Consider the following 21,495-nt stretch of genomic DNA (forward strand, 5'->3'; position numbering starts at 1 on the left):
ATTTACAGAGTTACAGATACAAAATGTTCCCTTTTACTTTGGAGAAGTGTTTCTCAACTGGTGGGTGGGGACCCAAAGGAGGGTCGCAAGCTACTCTGACAGGGCCGCAGACAAAGAATACATAGGGAATTAATGAGTTATTTGATATATTGGTAGTGACTTCCCAATGCAAAACCAGGTGAGAGCCAGTGGTTTAGCAGACAATCAGCCTCACTCAAATGGTCACATTCTTGTTTATAGTACAGTTTACCATACAAGGCTCGAGACGATGTCGGACATTACTGTACGAACAATGTTTCAAGACTGTGGGTTGCTAATGCAAAGAAGTGCTCATATTATACAACAGCATCCCTTTAATCGGGGTATTTTTAGAAGTGAGTGGTGATGACAGGTGCTCAATACAAAACGGGGATCTACGAGACAAAACAGCGGCTGCAGAACTGACAGCCGCTAGCACAACAGAGTGAGATATACAAATGAATTCAAGTAACACAAAGAAAGTTTTTGCAGAGGAATTACAAATAATCATAGACAGTGTAAATCATTTGTAAAACAGCAAATGGAAAATCTGAAGCTTTACATTCATGATGCTTTCCAAAAGTGCACTTCATAAAATGCACAATCTTGAACTCGAGCTTGAAATTAAGAGGAAAAATATGTAAAGCTTTGTGAAACTGTCAATGCCTTTGTGCTGTAAAGCATATAGTCAAACCGTTACATTTGCTGTTTCCCGGGACAGAAACCTTTACAGCGTGACCAAATGACAAATGACAGCGTATCTGTAAGTGAGAAGAACCAAAAAAATGGATCGTTCTGTCCTTCTAATGCATTAACAACCAGACCTGGGTCAAATAATATTCTCAAATACTTTTCATGGTTGGTTTTAGCCTTCACGGGTGCCAGATGGGAGGAGTTTGCCACATAGGACAATACAATAAATGTCAGAAATTTCAAATAATCTCAGTAAGTGTTTGAAAGTCAATTTTGGATGTTTTCCTGGGATTTGCAACTTATCTGACACTATCTGAAAGGCGTGGATGGGGCAAACCCCGCCCATCAGATACTCATTAAAGGTAAAAACAAATGCTAAGATTATTTGCAAGTACTAATTGACCCAGATCTTTAAACAATCCAAAGCCTAGTAGCAGGGAAATTCTCCTCCTTGCATTGTACCACTGGAAACTGGTAGGAGGTCTGGATCTGTACACACAGGGGGCCGAGTTAGGACCAGAACCCAGGCCTGTAGCGGTAAGGTGAGTCTTTGGGAAAGCTGAGCTCCGGTCTGCAGAGCGGGAGCGTTCCGTCCCGGCACTGTCCTTCGTCCCGCTGATCCAGCAGGTTGTTGTTGTTCCTGCGTGGGGAGTAGGGTGTCGGGGCCTCCATGGGGGTCGGCAGCACCGCCACGTCTCTCCCAAACTCCACAGTGGGAGGGGTCTCTGTGCTGGAGGTGTGGGCGGGGGACTCACCGTTTCCCAGGCTGCCCCTGGGCCTCCCTTCGGCCCAAAACACGTCACAGCGCGCCCGCGGTGAAGGCCGCGGCCGAGCCACAAAGTCCAGGGTTTTGGGCCGTTCGGGAGCGCAGCGGCGACGCGGTGTCGGAGGAAACACCACGTTTGGGTCCGGGAGCCGGGGAACCTCAGAACAGTCTTCCTTTAAACCTCTGAAGACACCTAGTCGAGCAAACAGAGAGAAGATGCTCAAGCTAAAGATTTAATGATTCCAGACTGAATCCAATAGGGTTAAACCGATATTTTGGTCTGCTGTTATCAGGCCAATATTGGTGTTTTATTAAATATCGGATATCGGCCAGTCGATGCTGTCTACTGCCAATAATCCTACTGCTAATAAACCACAATCCTCTCCGACTACAGTTATATAAAAACAGTCTGTAACACCTGCAATGAAGTATCATTTTCTTTGCACGTTTTATTTATTCATTTAATTGTTCAATAATGGGGCTTTTATTGTTAATTATTTCTTCATTTAAAGGCCTTATGTATCCCAGAGTTTCTCCAACCATTGAATAGATGAGATGGGACTAATGGTTTCATTAGTCTGGTTTTAGTGTCCCAAGGTGGTCTAAATGCTGTTTCAGAAGCTTTCCCACCCTGACAAGAATACAATTCTGGGTGAAACACCGAATCCTTGTAATTTCTGTCATTAAAATGGTAAAATTTTAAGATATTGCCTTAATGGTCAAATCCTTATATCCAACATGCATCTAGTAGAAATTAGAGAGACACTTCAAGACCTTACCTGTGTTCTCTAATGTTGTTTTTTCTGGTAAAGGTTGGAGATTATTCAGAGGGCAGCTCTTCTTGATGGCTCCGTCCGACGGGGTTCGACGTAAGCTGCGTGAGGAACTCGGGGCGGAGGGCACGTGGGTCGGTGTGAGAGACTGGCGGGGGTTACGCTTGAAGCTCTCCAGGTGAGTGTTGACCAGCGGGTTGATAGGGGCTTGGAGGGACTGAGGCTGCGAGGCGGGAGGAGGGACAGGAGCCTGCCGAGGCGGCGTGGCGGGCCGGCAGACTAACAGCTCCTCGCTGTCGGAACGCAGCAGCGAGCGAGTGGAGTTACAGTCAGACACGGACGATAAGGACAGCAGCGTAAAAGAGGGGGGCAGGCCTCGCTCGGGCAGCGAGGGCGCCGAGGGTTTCAGCGGGCTTTCCCGTCGGAACAGTCTGCGAGTCGGGGGGCTGGTGCTCCGCCTCTGGCCCCCCGTCCTGTGGAAGAAGCCCTCCCATCGCGGTTTGATGCTCTCCTCAGGCTGGGCCAGAGTTAGCAGGTTGAAGCCCAGTCCCACGGCCGCCAGCAGAGCGCCGCAGCCCAGCAGCACCAGCTCGGAGCGCCGGCCCCCGCCCGGACTCTTCCTGCTCGGAGGTGTTTCTGGGACCTGGCTGCTGGGGCAGTACTCTCCTCCATCACCGTCAGCAGCAGCCGTGTGGCCCTCCCTCTGGAAGGGGATGCAGAGGTAGGACTGGCCAGGAGAGGCTCCTGGCTCAGTAGTGAAGCAGCAGTCTTCATTCTCTGAAAACAGGATGATTCACAGGCTAACATCACTGTGCTTGTCTTGTGAAGGGGAACAACTTTGTACAATGATGCGTATGCTTCATGTCGAACTGCTACTTGTTGTGTACTTGCATTCACAACATTACAACACACAGGACTGCACACAACTGTATGCTATGCAAAGCGGATGAGCCTTCATCATACTATAAGAATTCTTCTAAAACAAGAAGAGAGAGTAACTAAACCCCAAACCCAAATCTGTGTTCAGCCTGACATCTAATGGTACAATGCATGCTATTGAATGGGCCATCTGCTATTGGCTGATCTTTGGTGCCAGGTGATGTCACCTTCTATAGAGTAGGTAGGTGCCAGGTGGCGACAGGCCAGGCTTTACATAGATTTGGGTTTGGGGTTTAGTTACTTTTTAACTAAGACTTACAGCTATACCATCATTATTTTAATTCCATTTATCCAGGTATTGTTTGCTGAACATTATGCTCCTTTTCAGCATCACCCGGTTCACATTCATGCAGTTACGCACATCCACATCTGGGAGCTGCCTAGTTCAACCACAGTCTTGACTCACTTTCCCCATCCAGACTTTCCCAGCCCGTCTGTGGACTCACAGCGTCCTTCCTGCCACAAGCCCACTTGTCTAACCTTTAGGCTACAGCTGCTCCCTGTATTATCATGCGGAGCGTTCTCATGCCAGGGAAAACAAACCCGCTAAGCCAGTCCTGCTTACCCATCTCCACCAGGCTTGGCACTCCAGGCACTGCTGGACTGTGTCGAGGGGACCGACGCAGATTTGGGGCGCTGCAGGACCGCTGCCTGCTCCCCTCATGGGCAGGCTTCACACTGTCAGGTAAAACGGGTAAAGATCATTAAAAGCCTTGTCTTTTCAGAATGAACATGCACAGTACCAACGGCACTGCATGATCAATAAAGCACAGATTTTCATAAGCCTGCTATGTTCCATTTCCATAACTGATCATGTGTTCTTGAAACAAAATACAGTGATGTAGTGGTGGAGAAAAGAACAGAATTAGGCACTCCAGATAGATCACTGTAAGGTGAACAACCATCAATATAATACAAAAATGTATTATAAAATGTATTTTTTAAGGTGTAATAAGTAAGATTTTCACTGTCCCACAGCACAAAATGACCATAATATATCTGCAAAAGTTTGATAGGGTTATTGATCAATACCAATGAATTAACAATTACTTCACCAGGTGCTGAGATTTGTGGCTTTCAAAACTCAAAACTGTCCCGAACTCTGTTTTGGAACAAATTCTCCACCCAGTGCCAAGTCACTCCCAATCCCCAATTCCTTGGTTGCCAATAAAGATTGATAAAAGTCATAGTTTACTTAATGCCCCTTTGAATATTCTTAAAATATTTTCAGAACAGTATTTATTTGGCTATATTTTCTGAAATGGCCCTATTTTCATTTAAGCGACACAGTATGTGATATGACCACTAATGTATACTAAGAATTTTAATCAGAAAGATTTATATTAGCTGGAAAAGGTGTATAATAGGTGTATACTACTAAACTAAACTGAAAAGGGTAGTAAAAGTGAGTTGAGGTGGGTTTACCTGGCGTCAGCGCTGTGCTCCCTGAGAGGCCCGGAGCCGCGGGACCTGCCCTTCTTCCTGGATCCCTTCCTCTCCCCCTCGTCTTCATCCTGGAAACCTGCGTTGCGACCCCAGGCTGTACAGCCCTCCCCCGGGGTGACTGCAACACAACAGAGATTTGAAAAAGGATTAAATTTAGACGACTGATATCAAAGGCCAAACATTAAAGCGCTTGTTATGAATAATTGATTAATGCCTCAACTGTGAAAACTCAGTGCATATGGACTTGTCTTCTGCGTTCCATGATAGTTAAGATCAATTCGATGTGATTGAATTTTAAATATTCAATGCGGATGCTTGCTTACGCTGGATGGCTCTCAGGCGGGGCAGCATCGGCGGACTGGTGGGAGGGCTGGAGCCGCTGCTGAGCAAACTCCTGCGCCGGTCATGTGAGGGTGAAGCCTGCACTGTGATTTTGTGCTGAAAATCTAAATCGGGGTTCCAAAAAACAAATATTAGCTTTCAAGGGAGAAATCAAACCAAAAATGTAATTATAAACAGTTTATTTTCATATATTTGTGTTTTCTTCCCTCTTCTTTTTCTTGTTCTTCTAATATAAGGTGTATGTATTATATTCCAAGTCTTAATCTTTATCTGTATTCTGTGGGCATCTGAATAAACAATTAACACTAAACATTTTAAAGCTGCAATATGCAAAATTGCAACTTTTCTGACATAAATAGGATATATTACACATTATCAGTCTAGACCCTGTGTATACATGCCTAAATACCCCATTTGCCTGAAATTGTCATTTCAATGATGTTCGGGATGTTTTAGGGTGTGTACCATCTGCTGTGGGTGTGTTGTATGGGTGTGTGTGAGGCTAGTGGCAACAGTGCAGGGAAGTCATAGCAATAACAGCAGTGGCAGAAAACAGTAAGAGAAGAAAGTAGAGTGAAGCTAAATGCTCAATTAAGAAATGTTCAAAAAACATGCTGAACATTGGCATTGCTTTTTTTATTACAGATTGCTACCGATTACTAGTTTTCGCCATCTGCTTCTTCAACCCCTGTCGAGGCTTTATGGAAGCTGCGGCCTCAGGCTAGATGCTGTCTCAAAGTAGACAGCTCAACAAAATGAGTGACAAGTGTTGGGGTGGGAACTTGACCAACTGAGGAGGAGGAGGAGGAGGAGGAGGAGGAGGGCGGGACTAACAACACACTTCCTGCCTCAAGGCGAAAAGCTGCATATTGTAGCTCTAACAAACAGCAGTGCAGTTAGTTGACAGTACCTGAGGGCAAGCTGATCCTGTTCCCATCCTTGAGTTTAAGGCGGCTGCGGCGGAACTTGCCCTGCCTGCTCTCCACGCGGGGCTTCTCCTGGTAGAGCTGGTGGATGATGATGTTGAGCTCTCGCTCCAGGATGTGGATCTCCCGCTCCGCCAGCTCCTGCTCGCGCCTCCTCAGCGCCTCCTCCTGGCACTTCTGCTGCAGCGCCGCCCGGCTCAGCTCCTCCTCCCACGATCGCAGCTCCTGACGGGACAAAAAAGAAAAGGTTGAGCAAATAGCCGCAGTCATGGTTAAAATAAAACATTTTAATAAGGCTGTATTCTAATCTCATCCCTAAACTTCTTTCATTCTCCTGAAATTACTAAGCAAGTATAGCCATGATGCCAACAGATACTTGCATATCAACAGAGGATGCATGTCAGAACAGACTGCTGTTTTTGGCACATAGGATACCACTTTGTGTATTCTAGTGCAACTGTTCATATTCTTAATTGGGAAATTGTCAAGTGAATTCAATGAGTCAATCATAAAAGCACCCATTCCCACCTTCTCCTTGGTCCTCAGCTGATCAAACATTTCCTGTATCTCCAGTTTCCAGTCATCCTGCAGAGAGTGGAAGGACTCTGCTGGCATCTCGAAAAAGCCCGACTCCTCGATGGCCGTCAGCTGGTCCAGAACACTAGTGAAGAGCGGCCGGGAATGAGGGTCTGGGCTCCAGCAGTCTGCGGCGACAGATGAAAACGACAATCTCAAAATCGGGGCGGATTTTGGTGCACGACAAAATTCGTTTTGGCTCCATAATGCCTCCATAGAGTGATGGCATATTCTGTTTTGTCTTTTTTTGATGCAATTCACTCATAGTTGAGGAGTGATTTTGGTGGGTGTTTAAACAACTAAGAATCTAATGCTTACTTCTTAATGTTAAATAGCATCTTTTTGACCCACGGCCCACCACTCATGTTACATTTTGGCCCCTGACCCTGCATTAACCACTGTGTAATAATCACTATCCAGTTTGGAGGAGAATACAAAAAAGTCACACATTGGATATACTCTGATATCAGATAGACTCCTTCTTACCCTCCATAAGTCGTGCGAAGGGCTCGGGACAGGTTGAGGGAACGGGCAAAGCCAGTTTATTCATCGCCACTCCATAAGCCACCGCTAGACCATCGATTCCCCGGAACGGCACCTCTCCTGTCAGCAGCTCCCACAACAGGACGCCGTAACTTCATTGTTAAAAATAAAAGAAAGAAAAAGACAGCAATCGGTGATAAAGGATCCTGAGCATATTGATGAATACAATTTGGGTATACAAATTCAAAAAATGTGCCACCATTAGGTTGTGCAAAGATGATACTTGCTGAGATAAGGGACCTGATTGCACTGCAACTTCTGATTGCATGATTTGAAACATTCTGGTGGATATAAAGATAAATGTGTATATGAACATGAAGCAAGATGTTGCTGAAAAAGAGCGTGTTTATTCAGTAACCCCTCTCTTAAAGGTAAAAGCGAGAATAGAAAAACACTCTTTTGCACTCTACTCACTGTAAATATCAGTGTGAGACAGGAAAGGTCGAAATCAGAAAATGCCATCAGTAGAGTGCAGGTGGATGTAGCTGACAGATCCATGTGACTGACTCATGTGAATCCAACACAGCAAATGGAGGTAATGCCAAGACCACACACAGACACTCACTTCAAACCAGGAATAAACCTTACAGACTCTGGAGAATAGACTAGTGGGGTTATTGCCGTTGCTATAGTATCTCCATTTTCCCCATCCAAATTCTGGCCAATGAGGGCAATTTACACCAGACCATCAAATAGCACTTTAACAATTAGCATTTGTTTGAGCTAAATTAACTTTCAGATGCTTTGCTGTGATTGTCTACACTTCCTGGTGCCCACTGTATTGTCTTATGTAACGCCCACCCATGTGGCACCGAAGTAAGGTAAAACAAACCATAAAATACTATTAGACCCAGGTAGCATAGACTGAGAATCATGGACTAGTGAGCCAGTGTAATTCCCCATCCCCGGTTAGGACTCCTGAGGACATTCGTCTCCCCATCACTGCTGTTATAATGCACACTGCCTCCTCTTGGCTCTCTCATCTATAACCCTTTAATCCTGTTTTAGAAAGGGAAACCCCACATTCAGTCAGGAATAGCTGAGCTGGCCTGTTAATGCCACTGCAGTTGGTCCTGCCTGCACACTGAGCCTGTCTCATGACAATGAAGCAGATCAGCAGAAGACAGGAAAATGAGAGCGACAAATGGGACTATAATGAACAAACTATTAATCACACATAGCATCATTAAATATGAAAATGAATGCGGGTATGCAGTATGTTTACACAGACACAAGTTCAGCTTTACTTTTGTGGTCTTAAAAGAGAACTATCCAAATTCTTAAATCTGAAGTTGTCAAATAAATTCTTCTAGTTCAATGTGGTTCAGATCCAGAACAAAGGCAAATAACTTGTGTCTAAAGCAGTAGAGATCAGACTAATAACAAAGGGACTGAAAAGAATAACTGTAAACCACTATGATCACAGTTAATATGTATATAAATTAATAAGTGTATGTCTACAACTATGCAATTTGTGCTTTACTGTTGTGCAGAAATCTTCACAAAATGAATTTCCATGAAATAGACAACGTTCATGTATTGCTATATTGTATTAGATTAGATTGTATCAGACTGTATAAAGTCGATATCACATCCCTTCATTAAATGAAAAACACATGATGCTCTAGATTACTTTTCATGCCATATAGTGAATTTGAATGTGTTTTTATAGAGTGATTTGATTAGTCTACTTTCCATTGTATATTTTGCACCCATCTCATTATATGTGACCTCCTGTTCTTGTACTATGTGTCAGTATGAGCTGTGTTACTATATAAGCTGTTATACTGTCTGCACCATTGCCACCAGGACCGTACATTGTTTTTGTGCTTTGCGATTAAGTTCCTTCTGGTTCTGATTCTGTTTTCAGCTCAGTTCTACAACCTGCAGAACAGATGCAGTTTGCGGCTGCATCCGCCCCCGTTCTGCCCACCTCCAGACGTCGCTACCCTTGGAGAAGGTGGATGAGCGGATAACCTCAGGAGCCATCCAGGCATAGGTGCCGGCGGCGCTCATCTTGGTCGTGCGGTGCCACTCTCGAGCCAGGCCAAAGTCTGTGATCTTCAGAGTCTTGTTGCTAAGGTCTTCCATCTCAACCCGCTCAAGGATTAGGACTGGAGCGGATATACGGAGCATCCAGGAGAGGACGGTGGTGGAGGTGTGGGGAGTGATGGGGGGGGGGGGGGGGGGGGGGGGAGTTTCGGTTGGATGGGCAGATTGGAGGATGGAGGGGGAGGTCGGAGGATGTGGGGGAATAATCATGTGTGCAGATCGGTAGGTGGATTGACGGTAAAAGTAAAAGGTTTCAGGTAATCATTACCAGGATTGAAATGTGGGGAGGGGCGTAGCAGCAGGATCAGGCCCACAATAAAACACAAAGCATGTGGAAACGCAAAAATGAGATACGCGGTAAATGAACAAAACAGGGTGCGGTTGGTGGGAGGCCGTGATGAAAGGATTGGAAGGATAAAAGCAGAGTAGAGAACAGGAGAGAGAGAGAACAAAAGAGAGGGAAACCATGAAGTGTTGAGCCATTAAGACAGAGGAAAGCAGAGATGAAAAATACCTTTGATCAACGCTAAGAATCTCACTGAGTGGTTTTACAACAGTAGATCTCAACCGTACACAGATATCACAGTTAAACTACAGAAATAGTCTGTTTTGGCACACCCTTTTGCTCTAATAGGCACTAGAAGCCAATCCCAATGTACGACAGCAAAGCAGCTCTCCTCCTAACCACATGCTCTCCCCCATTCAGCTCTACAATGCTGCCAGGCCATCTGCTGTGGCTGTGCCCAGTGGAGAGGGTGTGTCTCCAGGCTGCGGTGCACATCAAGGGACCCTTCATCTGCTGCTCATGTGGCTGTAATGCTACAGAGGCTGTTTCCAAATAAACTAAAACCCCGACACGTGGTAAATCCTCGTCCTGTGTAGCTCAAGGAGGCAGAACATGGAACAAACAGAGCCAGGGTGAAGGTTCGATTCCTCCTGGGGCCGCTCACGCTCGAAACGCATGCACTCACAGTAATGTATGGTGCTTTAGATAAGAGCATCCACCAAATGACATCACATGTTATGGGAAATGTAAGTGGTTGTTGAAAGGGACGAGGTAAATCCTCTAAGAATCATTTTAGGCAAGGGTGGAAGTCACTAAGTACATTTACTCACATTACTGTAATTGAATAGCTTTTTTTGCGTACTTGTACTTTTTTCACTTTAGTATTTCTTCAGTAAGTTTACTTTTACTTAAGTACATTTCTCTTGAAGTGTTGTACTTCACTACATTTTAAATCACATCCATTACAGAGTACACATTTTGTGGCTCTCCTTGAGCATCAGAAACCGAATAATCGTAAATTGACAAATTGTGGAGCGATTCACAGTGAGAAAAGTAATCTGGCTTTACTTTATTTATGCACTTCATTTTGTAATTTCCAAATTTTCCAATTAAAAAAAGTGAGTTTGAACTTGAATTCTCTCGTCCTTTTAGAATTGCAAGGACAAGATCACATATAACAACATTCTCTTTTCTAAAAAGTAACTCAGTAACTTTTACTCAGTAAATTTTAAGTGAGTTACTTTTTACCTTTACTTACGTAGATATTTACACCAGTACTTAAAGGAATAGCTTGGTATTTTGAACCCTGGGCCCAAATAACATGTTTTCGGTCATGATCCCTATTAGTAGAAACTAATAGCTAGCCGCCTGCTCCACCCATCCAGTAACACCGGGCGGCCCCCTCCCACTCTACTGCAATAGAAACCTAGGGGCATATGCGACAGTCTTACTTACAATACACATGATAAACGTTGTTTTGCAAAACACGACGCTCACAGTATAATCATACCGGTGTCAGTATGTTATCTTGAAAAAATAAAAAAAAACTTTCTGTCAGCAGTTAGGTTTCTATTGCAGTAGAGTAGGAGGGGGCCGCCCGGTGTTACCGGACGGGTGGAGCAGGCAGCTAGCGAAGTTATGGCTTCTACTAATAGGGATCATGACGGAAAACATGTTATTTGGGCACAGGGTTCAAAATACCGAACTATTCCTTTAAGTAAAAAATCTATCTATCAATCAATCAAGTAATGATACTTAGCAGAACATTTTAGTACTCTTTCCACCACTGATTTTAGGTATACACAAAAACTAGTGGATTGATCAGGATTTCTAAATGAAGAATTACTGAGTAGGACACAAAAGAAGAGAGAGTAAGGAGGAGACTGAGGAGGCTGTTTGTCCTATAACATAAATTTTGTTCTTGAGGCATGTATTACTTTAGTCGGTTTTCAGGATTTATAGTTTGCCCCATAAGCTTGCTCTACCCCACATGTAATCTAAAAACCAATCCAACTCAGCTCTTCACCGCATCTCCCTGTCAGCGAAAGTCTGATTCCAAAGAGTTTGGTGAATGTTGCTAAAACAGAGATTTTTATGGGCAACTACCGAACCGGAGAGCTACACAGAGCTGCTGTTCAGTAACCATGTGAACCATGTGATATATGGTACAGTTGTGAAGTCAATAATGTATAAAGGCATACACAGCATACCCCTCTCTAACCCTGTTTCACGGGGTATTAAAGAAATGCCAAAACGGGGTGTGCACCCACGGTTTTTGAATAGGCGCATATGACAAAAATAAACCACTTAAGTTCATAAGTTTCTGCACACAAGCATTTGAGGAAAAAAGATGCAGAGATGCAATAAAAATTATTCTCTAGTGTCCAATTATGCTGATACAGAAAAGAGAAGATGCTTCTTTCATCTCTTTCTCTTCTTTTACTGAAGTGTTTGTGTGAAGGAACTTAGAGAGTAAACTGCATAATATTATCCACCTACAGCTTCATCAGCACAGTGATAGGTTACAGGGTGAGTCTCAGAGTGCCCGCTTCCTCGTCACAGCAGACGCACATCCTTAGCTCCTACTGTAACCACAGAGTAGATGCTTCTGTGGGTTTGTATACTGCACTGTCATGTACTGCTCCCTGTGCTGTGACGAGGAGTCATGGGTTTTCCCCACTGAGCCCTGGATGGCAACTAGTTAGACTGGCTTAACACTTTAAAAGTGGCCAATGGCAGTCAAGGGCCTGAGCTGATCACCAGAGAATTGGGCCAATGGGAGGCAGGAAGCTGGTTGTATATATTGTTTGAGCCTCCAATGGGGAGGCTGGGACAGAGCATCGGGCAAATCCCCGGTAATAGGCTTGGGATTTAGGGGATCCAGCCGGGTAAAATGCAAGATTACAACTGCTCCACAAACACACATGCAAACTCCTTTTTCTTTCTACACTCATTATACATTTCTACACAAACTTGATCCACTGCATATCACAGCTTGTTTAGCACAGAGTTCAGCATGGTGTTATATTATTGTATTTTAAAAGGGGCATCAAGTAAGAATTTAACTATCCCACAGCACAAAATGACCATAATACATATATCTGTGGGGGGTTGACAGGGTTGTTGATTAATACTAATGACTTAACGATTAGCCTACTCTGCCAGACGCTGAGATTCCTGGCTTTCAAAAACTTTCTCACTGTCCATACTCTCTCTGGAAACAACCCCCTCCCCTGTATTTTCAACTGTTCAAAGATGGAGGACGGCGCTACGAGCGAATGGCCGAACACATTTTGTTTGCAAACCAAACCAAAAGTAAATGTTTTTGCATCGTGATAAATTACCTCTCTTCACTCTACCTTTCTGTTGGATCTCTGCTCTAATTAGCTAGCTTTCTCCTTCTGTTGTGAACATGTGACTTTTATATTTCTGTCCATTACCGGCTACCATAGGCTGTGCCACAGACCTGTTGATGCTGCAATTCGTTAGTTGCAGACAGAGTCAATAAAATGACTTAATGCCCCTTTAACACTAAAACTGTGCAAAAATGACAGTGAAGACTTTGCACAGCAAGCTATCACTGTGACAGAGCATTTTCTCACGCTCGAGTAATCGCCTTGTCACGGTGATGAGACACAGAGAGACAATCTTACTGTTGCTGGACTTGAGGTCTCGGTGAATGATGGGGACGATGGCCTGGCTGTGGAGATAGTGCATGGCGCGGGCGATCTGCACGGCCCAGTCCACCAGCGTGCAGGGAGGGATGCGTTTCCCCGAGAGCGCCCGGTTGAGCGGGCCGCCCCGAGCGAACTCCATCACCAGGCACAGGTTTGGCTCCTGCAGGCAAACCCCCAGGAGAGCCATGATGTTGGGATGGTGGAGCATGGCGAAGAGCTTGGCCTCCTGGCGCACGCTCTCCAGAGTCTGTCCCACGTCCTCGTCGGGGTCCCGCCGCGCCGCCTTCACTGCCACCTCTTCGCCCCGCCATATTGCGCGGTACACCTTTCCAAATCCGCCCACCCCGATGATCTCCTCCAGGGTCAACTCTGAGAATTCAATCTCCAGAACTGGGGAGAGACGGGAGAAGAGGCCACAGTTAGAATTTAGAGTTAAGAGAGACAGACAAAGGAAAAAAATCCATATTTCCCAATATAATAACAATGTGATACATTATTGATCCCCGTGGGGAAATTATGTTTTTGCTCGCCCCTCTCCATGGAGGTCGGAGGTCAGGCTAATCTACAGACCAGCCCCACTGGAGCTGGCAGGGGTTCAGTATTTTGCTCAAAGGAACTCCAGCAGGGTGGATGCTTGCCAACAAGGGTCTTGAAATCAGGCCATCCAGTTGAAGGATGCTCTCTGAAAGCAGTAAGTCACCCTGCTGCCCCAAATACTGGATCTGGTGTAACTATCCCTTGTGCTGTGAAATGAGGTTGAGCATCTGTCCTGAAATCTGACTTGGACGTCAGGAGAAGTAGGAAGGATGGGCGGAGAAGAAGACGCTCCTCTCCACTGAGTGTTTAAATTTAAGTGCACATATTGTTGTGTGTGATGTCTTGTCATGCACAGGAGCCTGTGTGTCTGCGTTATGGGCCGCGGCTGTAAACGTTCATGTTGTGGATTCCTAACAGTCTACTAAGCAGACTGACCTTGATGAATATTTCAGGTGGGATGGTATGTGTAAGTAGGCCAGCCGCCGCCGAGCATGAGACATGAAAGCCAACAAAAACGGCGACAGCTAACAAAGACGGTGGAAGCAATGTGGAGCAACCAAACAACTGGAGCTGATCTTAGTCATATGGCCTTAAATGCACTGGTCAGACATCAGTTTTAATGGCACATTTAGTGGTGATGCTTAGATGCAGATATGAGATTTGGTAGAATCTGTGGGAAATATAGGCTATATGAGCCTGTTAAAAGGCCTATGTAACTGCACAGCATCCCTCTGGCACACTGTTTGTAAAGGCCAATAAGAAGTAATGGTGCTTTCACATTTGGCTCCAGTGCAGTGCACTATAGGAGATTTTGCTTATGCTTACTGTATCTAAGTGTGCTAGAGGCCTTGGCTTGACATTCAGCTGCAGAGGCTTTTTCTCCACAAACACAATTTGACAGATGAACAGTTTTCACTCCCCTAGTCTTGCTGCTCAAATGGTGCAGGAACACAAGTATGGATGCCCATAAGAATGGATGCTGCAATGAAAAGCCACGCCAATGCATCTGCTTTACAGTGATAACAAAGGTTCACATCACATATAGTGATAATACTACATGCATGGGGTATGCAAGTGACGTTTCCCATGACTATTCTGCTCAGCAATGCTCTCTGAGGAAGCACAATGTGCAACGAAATTTGGGCATCAAGGCGGGGTGCATCACGGAACGTGCTGGCTGCTTGTTTGACAGGCAGGATGATGAATAATGGTCCTGAAGCTGGCCCGCCGCGAGGATGCCCGCGCCTGTTTCTAGGCCAACAGAAGTGCACTGCGCCTACCATGACATAGCACTCTCACCGTGGGCTTCTCTGGCCTTATAACAAAGACAAGGGAAGACACTACAGCTTTGTGCTCCATCTTAGCCATAGCACATTGGTTTCATTTGCTGTGGCATGCAGCACAATGGGATACTCACGGTGCAGAGGAGGCACTGAGTAATCCGAGTAGTACTGCTCCTCCAACGAGGTGTCCCGTATTTTCTCCTGAATGCCATTCCCACTACTGACATAGTTGCTGGGGAAAATGCCGACCCGGTCCGCTATCATACCGGTCCACCAGCCCTCGTCTCCCGACACCAGGGAATCCTTGGACAGGACCTCCACCAAGTCCCCCTTCCGCAGGCTGAGCTCATCGTCCGCGCTCGCCTCATAGTCGAAGACGGCCGTCCAGAAGCCCGAAGCGGCGGGTGTTGCAGCCGGCGCGCCGCGGATGCCATTCGCCGGTGCTGCCGCCGGCCAGCGAAAAACATCTGTCTCCGTTTCATTCGATGCAGAAATGCAAGCCTTGGGACTCAAACTATTGTCCAAAGCAGGTTTGAAGACATCCATTGACGCGATCCATAGGGGCGACCTGGATCACTGCATCATCCACCTGACGCGGCTGGCGGCTCGGCTCGGCTCGGCTCGGAGCGGAGCGGAGCGGAGCGCCCTGCACACACAAACAAAGCTAAGTAGCAGCTAATCCCGCACACACACACAGCTGAAAACACCGCTCTGCTGCATCGTCCGCCTGTCAGTCTCCGCCTGGCTCTTGTCAAATATACAATTGCAGCTTGATGATTTTCAATGCACAATCCTACACCCAATCATCGCTGTAACTCCTTGAACGCAATAGTCTTTATCCTAAGCCAATTGTGCCAACGTGCGAATCATCCCCGGCTTCCTATTGGTGCGCGGGCACGTCAATCACAGTTTAGTCCACGCCCTCCTCTCGGCGTCAAACGCTGATGTCTAACATATTTTACCATACAATAGCTAGGCCAATTAAACACAAAACAGCAATTTTTTTTTCTTCAAATTGTCTCCTTTATTTTGTTATTGACCCCCAAAACAAAATAAACAAATCATAATAAAATAATCAACTTAAGGTTAATTTTCATGCATAATTCCCTGAAATAAAAACATAATTCATAGCAAGGAGTAAAAAACAGTCAATGTAACAAACGATCAAACAAACAATCCCACTATTTCAGTGATGTAATGAGAGAATAAGGTGTGTGTGTGTGTGTGTGTGTGTGTGTGTGTGTGTGTGTGTGTATGTGTGTGTGTGTGTGTGTGTGTTATGGTGGCTGGAATTCAATCAATAATAGCTCCTCCATAAAAGCATCTTCTCTGTAAGTGAAGCAGAGAACAGCCATTACACTAAACCAGAACTTCTTCGAAACAGATTCTCTGCATTTTCTTCTTGACTGACAGGAATCAGTGGAAGATTTCCTTTGACATGATTGAATTCCAGCCTGTTAATGACCAAAAAATAAAACCCTAAATGTACTGTGGTAAGACATCAGGAATATACCGTAGATTTGAGAACAGCTTCGACCAGTTAAGGTTGACATAAATACAGTGGAGATGCAATACAGTGTTTCACATGTTGAGTCGGCGTGGATCGAACCGATCAATGAGCATGAGTGACAAATCAACCAAGAATCCACTGTCACTTCAGTCCAGACACGCCGCCATCTTGACACACTTCACGAGGATTGGTTTGCACATCTAGTGTTTGTATTTATATGTATAGATATACTGTATATCTCCAAGCTTGTGGGCGTCAATGCAGGAATACAGAGGTGGTGGATCTGTTAGGAAGATGGTGACGGATGGGATGAAGGTGATATCTGGTTACTGAGCCTCTACAGTGGCAGAGGAGGATTTGTTTGCCTTGGCCTCCACAGTTTTAATGTGGACTTGTGATGGTTACATGGGAAACTTTAACGTTAGGCTACATTATGAGACATCGGCACAACGCAGATCGTTTTAAAAAGGCTACCTTACTCTTCATCAGGCACCAGATAAAGACTTTTAGTGAGAGAAAGAGAGAGGAAGAGTATTAAAGTGAGAAAGGGAGAGAAAGACCCTTTGATAAACAATAGAACTAATACAACTGGACATTTCTCCTTTCTGTGTGCCACTATTTGAATATGCTTAAATAACTTACAGATGTTAACAAAAGTCTCTGTCTAAAGGTGTATTTATGTAGTTTACAGTCTCACTGCCTCAGTGCTGGATTAAAAAGATGTCAAATGTAACTTAGGAATCCTCAATAGTTTGTAAAATGTAAACAAAGCAGTTCGTCTGCATCCTTCTGTTATTGATCCAGATAAGCAGTGAAGTGTAATATGGTGACACGTTCAACATATATAGAAATGACTGATATATACGAGATACTAGACACAGAGCTGGTTTCACAGAGATGGATTAAACCTAGCTGTGCTGTAGGCTTAAGAAAAATGGGAGACCAAGATTTTTAATGTGATGCCTTCGCTTGGCTTCTGAATTGGACGAGATGTAGCTTCACTGTCCACTCATCAGGAACGTAAAAAGCAGAAAAATGAATAATTTCCAATTAGAAATCAAAACTATGGAATCCTACACCCTCAAAAAAATTATTTTCAAGAATTCCATGTGTCCAGTTTGGGACGACCCATAATTTTGTCCTTTTCAACACAACATATGTTAATAGAAACACATATTGCTGTTGTTATGTGAAAACCTTATAACTCCACACTTTTTGAGTTTATCCCATTGGATAAACTCAAAAATGCATGGTGGTCAATCTGAAAGCAAGGCTGTTTTTCCTGAAAGGTTGACATTTTGGTGGCGATGTGTTGTTATTAAGATTTGATGTTTTGAAACGTAACACACGTGTGTGTGGTTTCAAACTAGACACATGGCCGTGTTCAAAATGACACACACCTCTTGAGAACGCACACTTGGTCTAGGCTTAACCTGCGTCAGTGAAAGCAGCTTCTGAACCAGGAAGCCGGGCTGCCCTTACTCCTCTGTGAAAGAACAAACAGGGGGTGGTATCAAAACAACATCCACTTTGGAAATTTTCTGTTTTTTTATTTTGACATCTCACTGTGGGTCAGGAAAACGTACCCATCCATTAAAATGTGTCCCTTTCCTGTTGTACAACAGAAGTTAAAAGAAAAGCATTCATCTCAGCAATGAAACTTTCTTCAGTGTCTCACAACAACATCAACCACAAAGCCCAATTATTGTGATTTGAATTTTTGCCAATACACATTTCACATCCGTCCTCCACACTGAAAGAAAAAAAAACAAAAAAAACAAAACTGGTGCCTTGAAGTGTTGTGTATGATATAGTTTTTTTTTCTTTTACAACTTTTAAGACATGTAGTTTTAAGACAAATGATAGAACCAACTCAAGGCATGCCTGTATGAAGACCGACAACACCGTCTGTGCACACAAGTGCGAAGAGGACACACGGCCTGACTCCAGCACACCAACATGTACAGTACATAAACACATCGGCCGACGTTCACCTCAAATCAAACACTTCTTGGTAGAGAAAATCATGAATACAACCAAATAAACGATACAATGAGCCACTAACGTCCAAAGAGAAAATTAAGAACACTGGCATTTCCCTGTCATGATGAATACCTATCGTATTCTGTTGTAAGATCGTGTGTCAAGTCTGTGTTCTCGTTGCAGGACTTTGAGGAGGGGAGCTGGGTAAGTGGGCTTCAGTGACAAAACAAAACAAAAAAACATGATCATATTTGTTTATAACCTCACACTTCCACTGACACTGGCTCAGATGAAGCGACTGCAGAGAGAAACCTGTAGATGAGTTGTGACAGAGTCGTGCTGACATGCTTTTTGCCCAGCACACCTATACTGTGTCTATGTAAACATACACTGAAAATTATGTACATAATGTGAGTTTGTGTTGCCTCTGAACGGGGCCGGGTTAGCTTCGCTGTCTTCCCTCTTGTGCAGCAATGGACCCATCGCTCTACTCTGAATGTGTGTGTATGTGAGAGAGAGAGAGAGAGCGAGAGAGAGAGAGAGAGAGAGAGAGAGAGAGGAGAGCAGGTGTGGTCCAGGGCCAGGAAGATAGCATCCAGTTTAGCCACAAGACGTATTTACAACACTGCTCACCACCACAAAGGAAGAGTGAAGGAGGAGTGGTAAATAGAGGAATAGAAGAAGAAGAAGAAGAAGGGACAACCACAGGGACTGGAGACTGACATCCCCCTTGTGGAAATATAGTGTCACTGCCACTTTCGGTCACTTTTTTTTTTTTGTGTGTTGTTTTCTGGTTTATTAAAGATGTTGCATCCCACCTCTTTGGTAATCTCTTGGGTGATTCTTAAATTAGCCAAGAATTTACTGATTATATAGTAACATACACTTTTATGCAAATGAAGTAATAAACATATTCTGCCGCTTTTGGGAATTTCAAAGGTGTAATTTTTTTTTTCTCTCGTTTTAAAAACAAAGCACCAGTCATGTATTAAACAGCATTCAATATCACGCTACTTTCAGATTCAGACTCGCGCTGCCTGCTGCCTGACACTGGATCCTCACTGTGCAGCTGAAGAGTTTCATTCCCAAAATGAGATAACCTTTATTTCTGACAGCTATACTCTTATATAACACCTGATGACACGAAAGTAAAAGTTGTTATGAGTCATCTTTAAAACCACTGCCTACAAAGCCAGCATTTTTGAGGGTGGAATCGTCTTGATTTTCTGAAATATGTAATGAAATTTCTGGCATGGATTTTCCTCCTTTTTTCTTCTGAAAGAGGTTATGTGCCACTTTGGAATGAAACCCTTCAGTTTGTTTTATCGCTGCATCCCATCGACTCGACCGAGCGAGCAGCTTGTCAGTGGGTGCCGTGGATGTGGTGGGTGCAGCTGCAGCGAACGCTTCCTCCCCCTACAGGCACTCTATTCAGTCCGTAGTGATACCTTTAATATTGGCCTTTTGCACATGTACAAGTAGAAGTCTCCATAAATAGAACTATACAGCAAAGTGCATGGAAGGAACAGTACAAAAATACCTCTGAATTTTATCTCTGCAGCAACACATTTTTTTGGATTTCTGATTTCAAAAGGTGAAAACTCGAGTGAGACCAAGATATCAGTAAATAAAATACAATGTCATACTTTTACCTATAGGCAAGATACATAACTCTTAGAAATGTGAAGACATCGTTCCAGTATATGACCCCCCTCCCCCTCCCCCTCCCTCCTCCCCTCCTCCCCCTCTCCCTCCCCCTTAGCCACAGCGATCCTCTGTTGTTAGAGCAGAAGGTGACCACATTTAAACAAATATTCAAAATATACAGAAAATATGGAAATATATTATATATAGATACGTATATAGTACGGAAGTAATGTTCAGGGCAGTTTGACCATGTTCACTGTGTCCTCCACCGCCTCCTCCTCGCCTGTTTGATTGGTGATTTGTCTGCCAGTACATAAGTTGTCACTGTCGCTCCTCCCTCTTTGCTTGTGTGTGGTTTCTGAGAACTCTGCAGTGCTCCTTAGGAAACTATGCAAATAAAAATAAATACTATGAGTCCATCTTGACTGTCACTCAACAACATATCTCCATTTACGATATAATCTTTTTGTTATTCCTTAACGTAAGATCAGAAAATAGTTCTTTGATTCCTCTTTTTGTACGTTTTTTTTTGTCTGTTTTGTTGTATTTTTTGCATTTTTATCCCCAAAATACTTCGTTTTAAAAAAAGTCGTTCTCAGCAGATGTTGAGAAAAATATAGACCTCTGATTTGACTCAACTCTCTCCGGATATAAGACTTCAGTCTCCTCCAGTGGAATGCAGGACCACCCTCAGCATCCTCTAGACTCGGTGGTAACCCAATCCCAACTGTAAGCACACTCGCACGGGCCCGTCGGCAGCAGGGGCAGGACACACACCTCCAAGCGTCCTTACAGGAGGGGTTGAGGGAGAGACAGAGAGAGAGAGAGAGAGAGAGAGAGAGAGAGAGAGAGAGAGAGAGAGAGAGGTGGGAGGTGTGGGACGGGGGCTATCTGGAAAACCCCGGGTTTTACCTCTCCTGTCTTTCCATACCGCACAAGACCGACCCAAATTCCACAGTGAGAATTCACTCTTTTACCTCTGAAGTTGTACTTTGAACCCCTGTAATTTTTTGTTTTTTTTTCGAGCTGAAGTCAGTTCTTTCCCCTTGAAGGGTCTAGAAGCCCTCTATATGACAGTAGGCCTCCAGACTGGAGAAGAGGATGTAAAGGAACCAGAGGCTGAAAAAGAAGGCTGTCGTGGCCAGTCTGTGTCCCCGGGGCCCGCCCAGTTCTCCTCCGATGTGGGCCCGGCGCCGGTAGAGCAGCACTGAGATGGCCAGGAAGGCGAAGATGGTGAAGAGAGTGACGGAGAAGGCCAGCGATCCGGCTTCCACCACAAACGGCTTTCCTTTCATGTGCCAGTAGATGGCCGCCACGGACCAGGCCACGCCGATCCCCAGGAAGACGTTGACCGCGTTGCTGCCGGTCACGTTCCCGATGGAGGCGTCGGCGTAGGTGTCCTGGACCGCCGATACCTTACTGGCAAAAGTGTCTGCGGAGAGAGAAGGGATGTTTCATTGTTATTTCATTGGGTTTAAATTTATTTCAAATGTGTATC

The 21,495-nt window shown here is 44.7% G+C and overlaps 2 protein-coding genes across 12 annotated transcripts in view; both read right to left on the bottom strand.

The window, feature by feature from the left end:
- Positions 1-1,221: 1,221 nt before the first annotated feature.
- map3k9 (mitogen-activated protein kinase kinase kinase 9) lies at positions 1,222-15,403 on the bottom strand. Its single transcript, XM_071896501.2, has 11 exons — positions 14,992-15,403; positions 13,014-13,427; positions 8,956-9,136; positions 6,966-7,114; positions 6,432-6,607; positions 5,888-6,128; positions 4,959-5,081; positions 4,615-4,753; positions 3,755-3,867; positions 2,257-3,027; positions 1,222-1,670 (listed from the first exon to the last, which is right to left on the bottom strand). The coding sequence occupies exons 1-11, from the start codon at positions 15,401-15,403 to the stop codon at positions 1,222-1,224; spliced, it is 3,168 nt and encodes a 1,055-aa protein (XP_071752602.2).
- A 5,649-nt stretch (positions 15,404-21,052) lies between these two features.
- slc8a3 (solute carrier family 8 member 3) overlaps positions 21,053-21,495 on the bottom strand; it is an 83,031-nt gene continuing 82,588 nt past the window's right edge. For all 11 annotated transcript variants that reach the window (XM_071896622.2, XM_071896631.2, XM_071896665.2 and 8 more), the window contains one exon: positions 21,053-21,429. In XM_071896622.2, coding sequence (XP_071752723.1) covers positions 21,053-21,429 — 377 coding nt within the window. The remainder of the gene's footprint in view (positions 21,430-21,495) is intronic.

This window comes from Centroberyx gerrardi, chromosome 17 (assembly GCF_048128805.1).
Source record: "Centroberyx gerrardi isolate f3 chromosome 17, fCenGer3.hap1.cur.20231027, whole genome shotgun sequence".
NCBI classification, from domain to species: Eukaryota; Metazoa; Chordata; class Actinopteri; order Beryciformes; family Berycidae; genus Centroberyx; species Centroberyx gerrardi.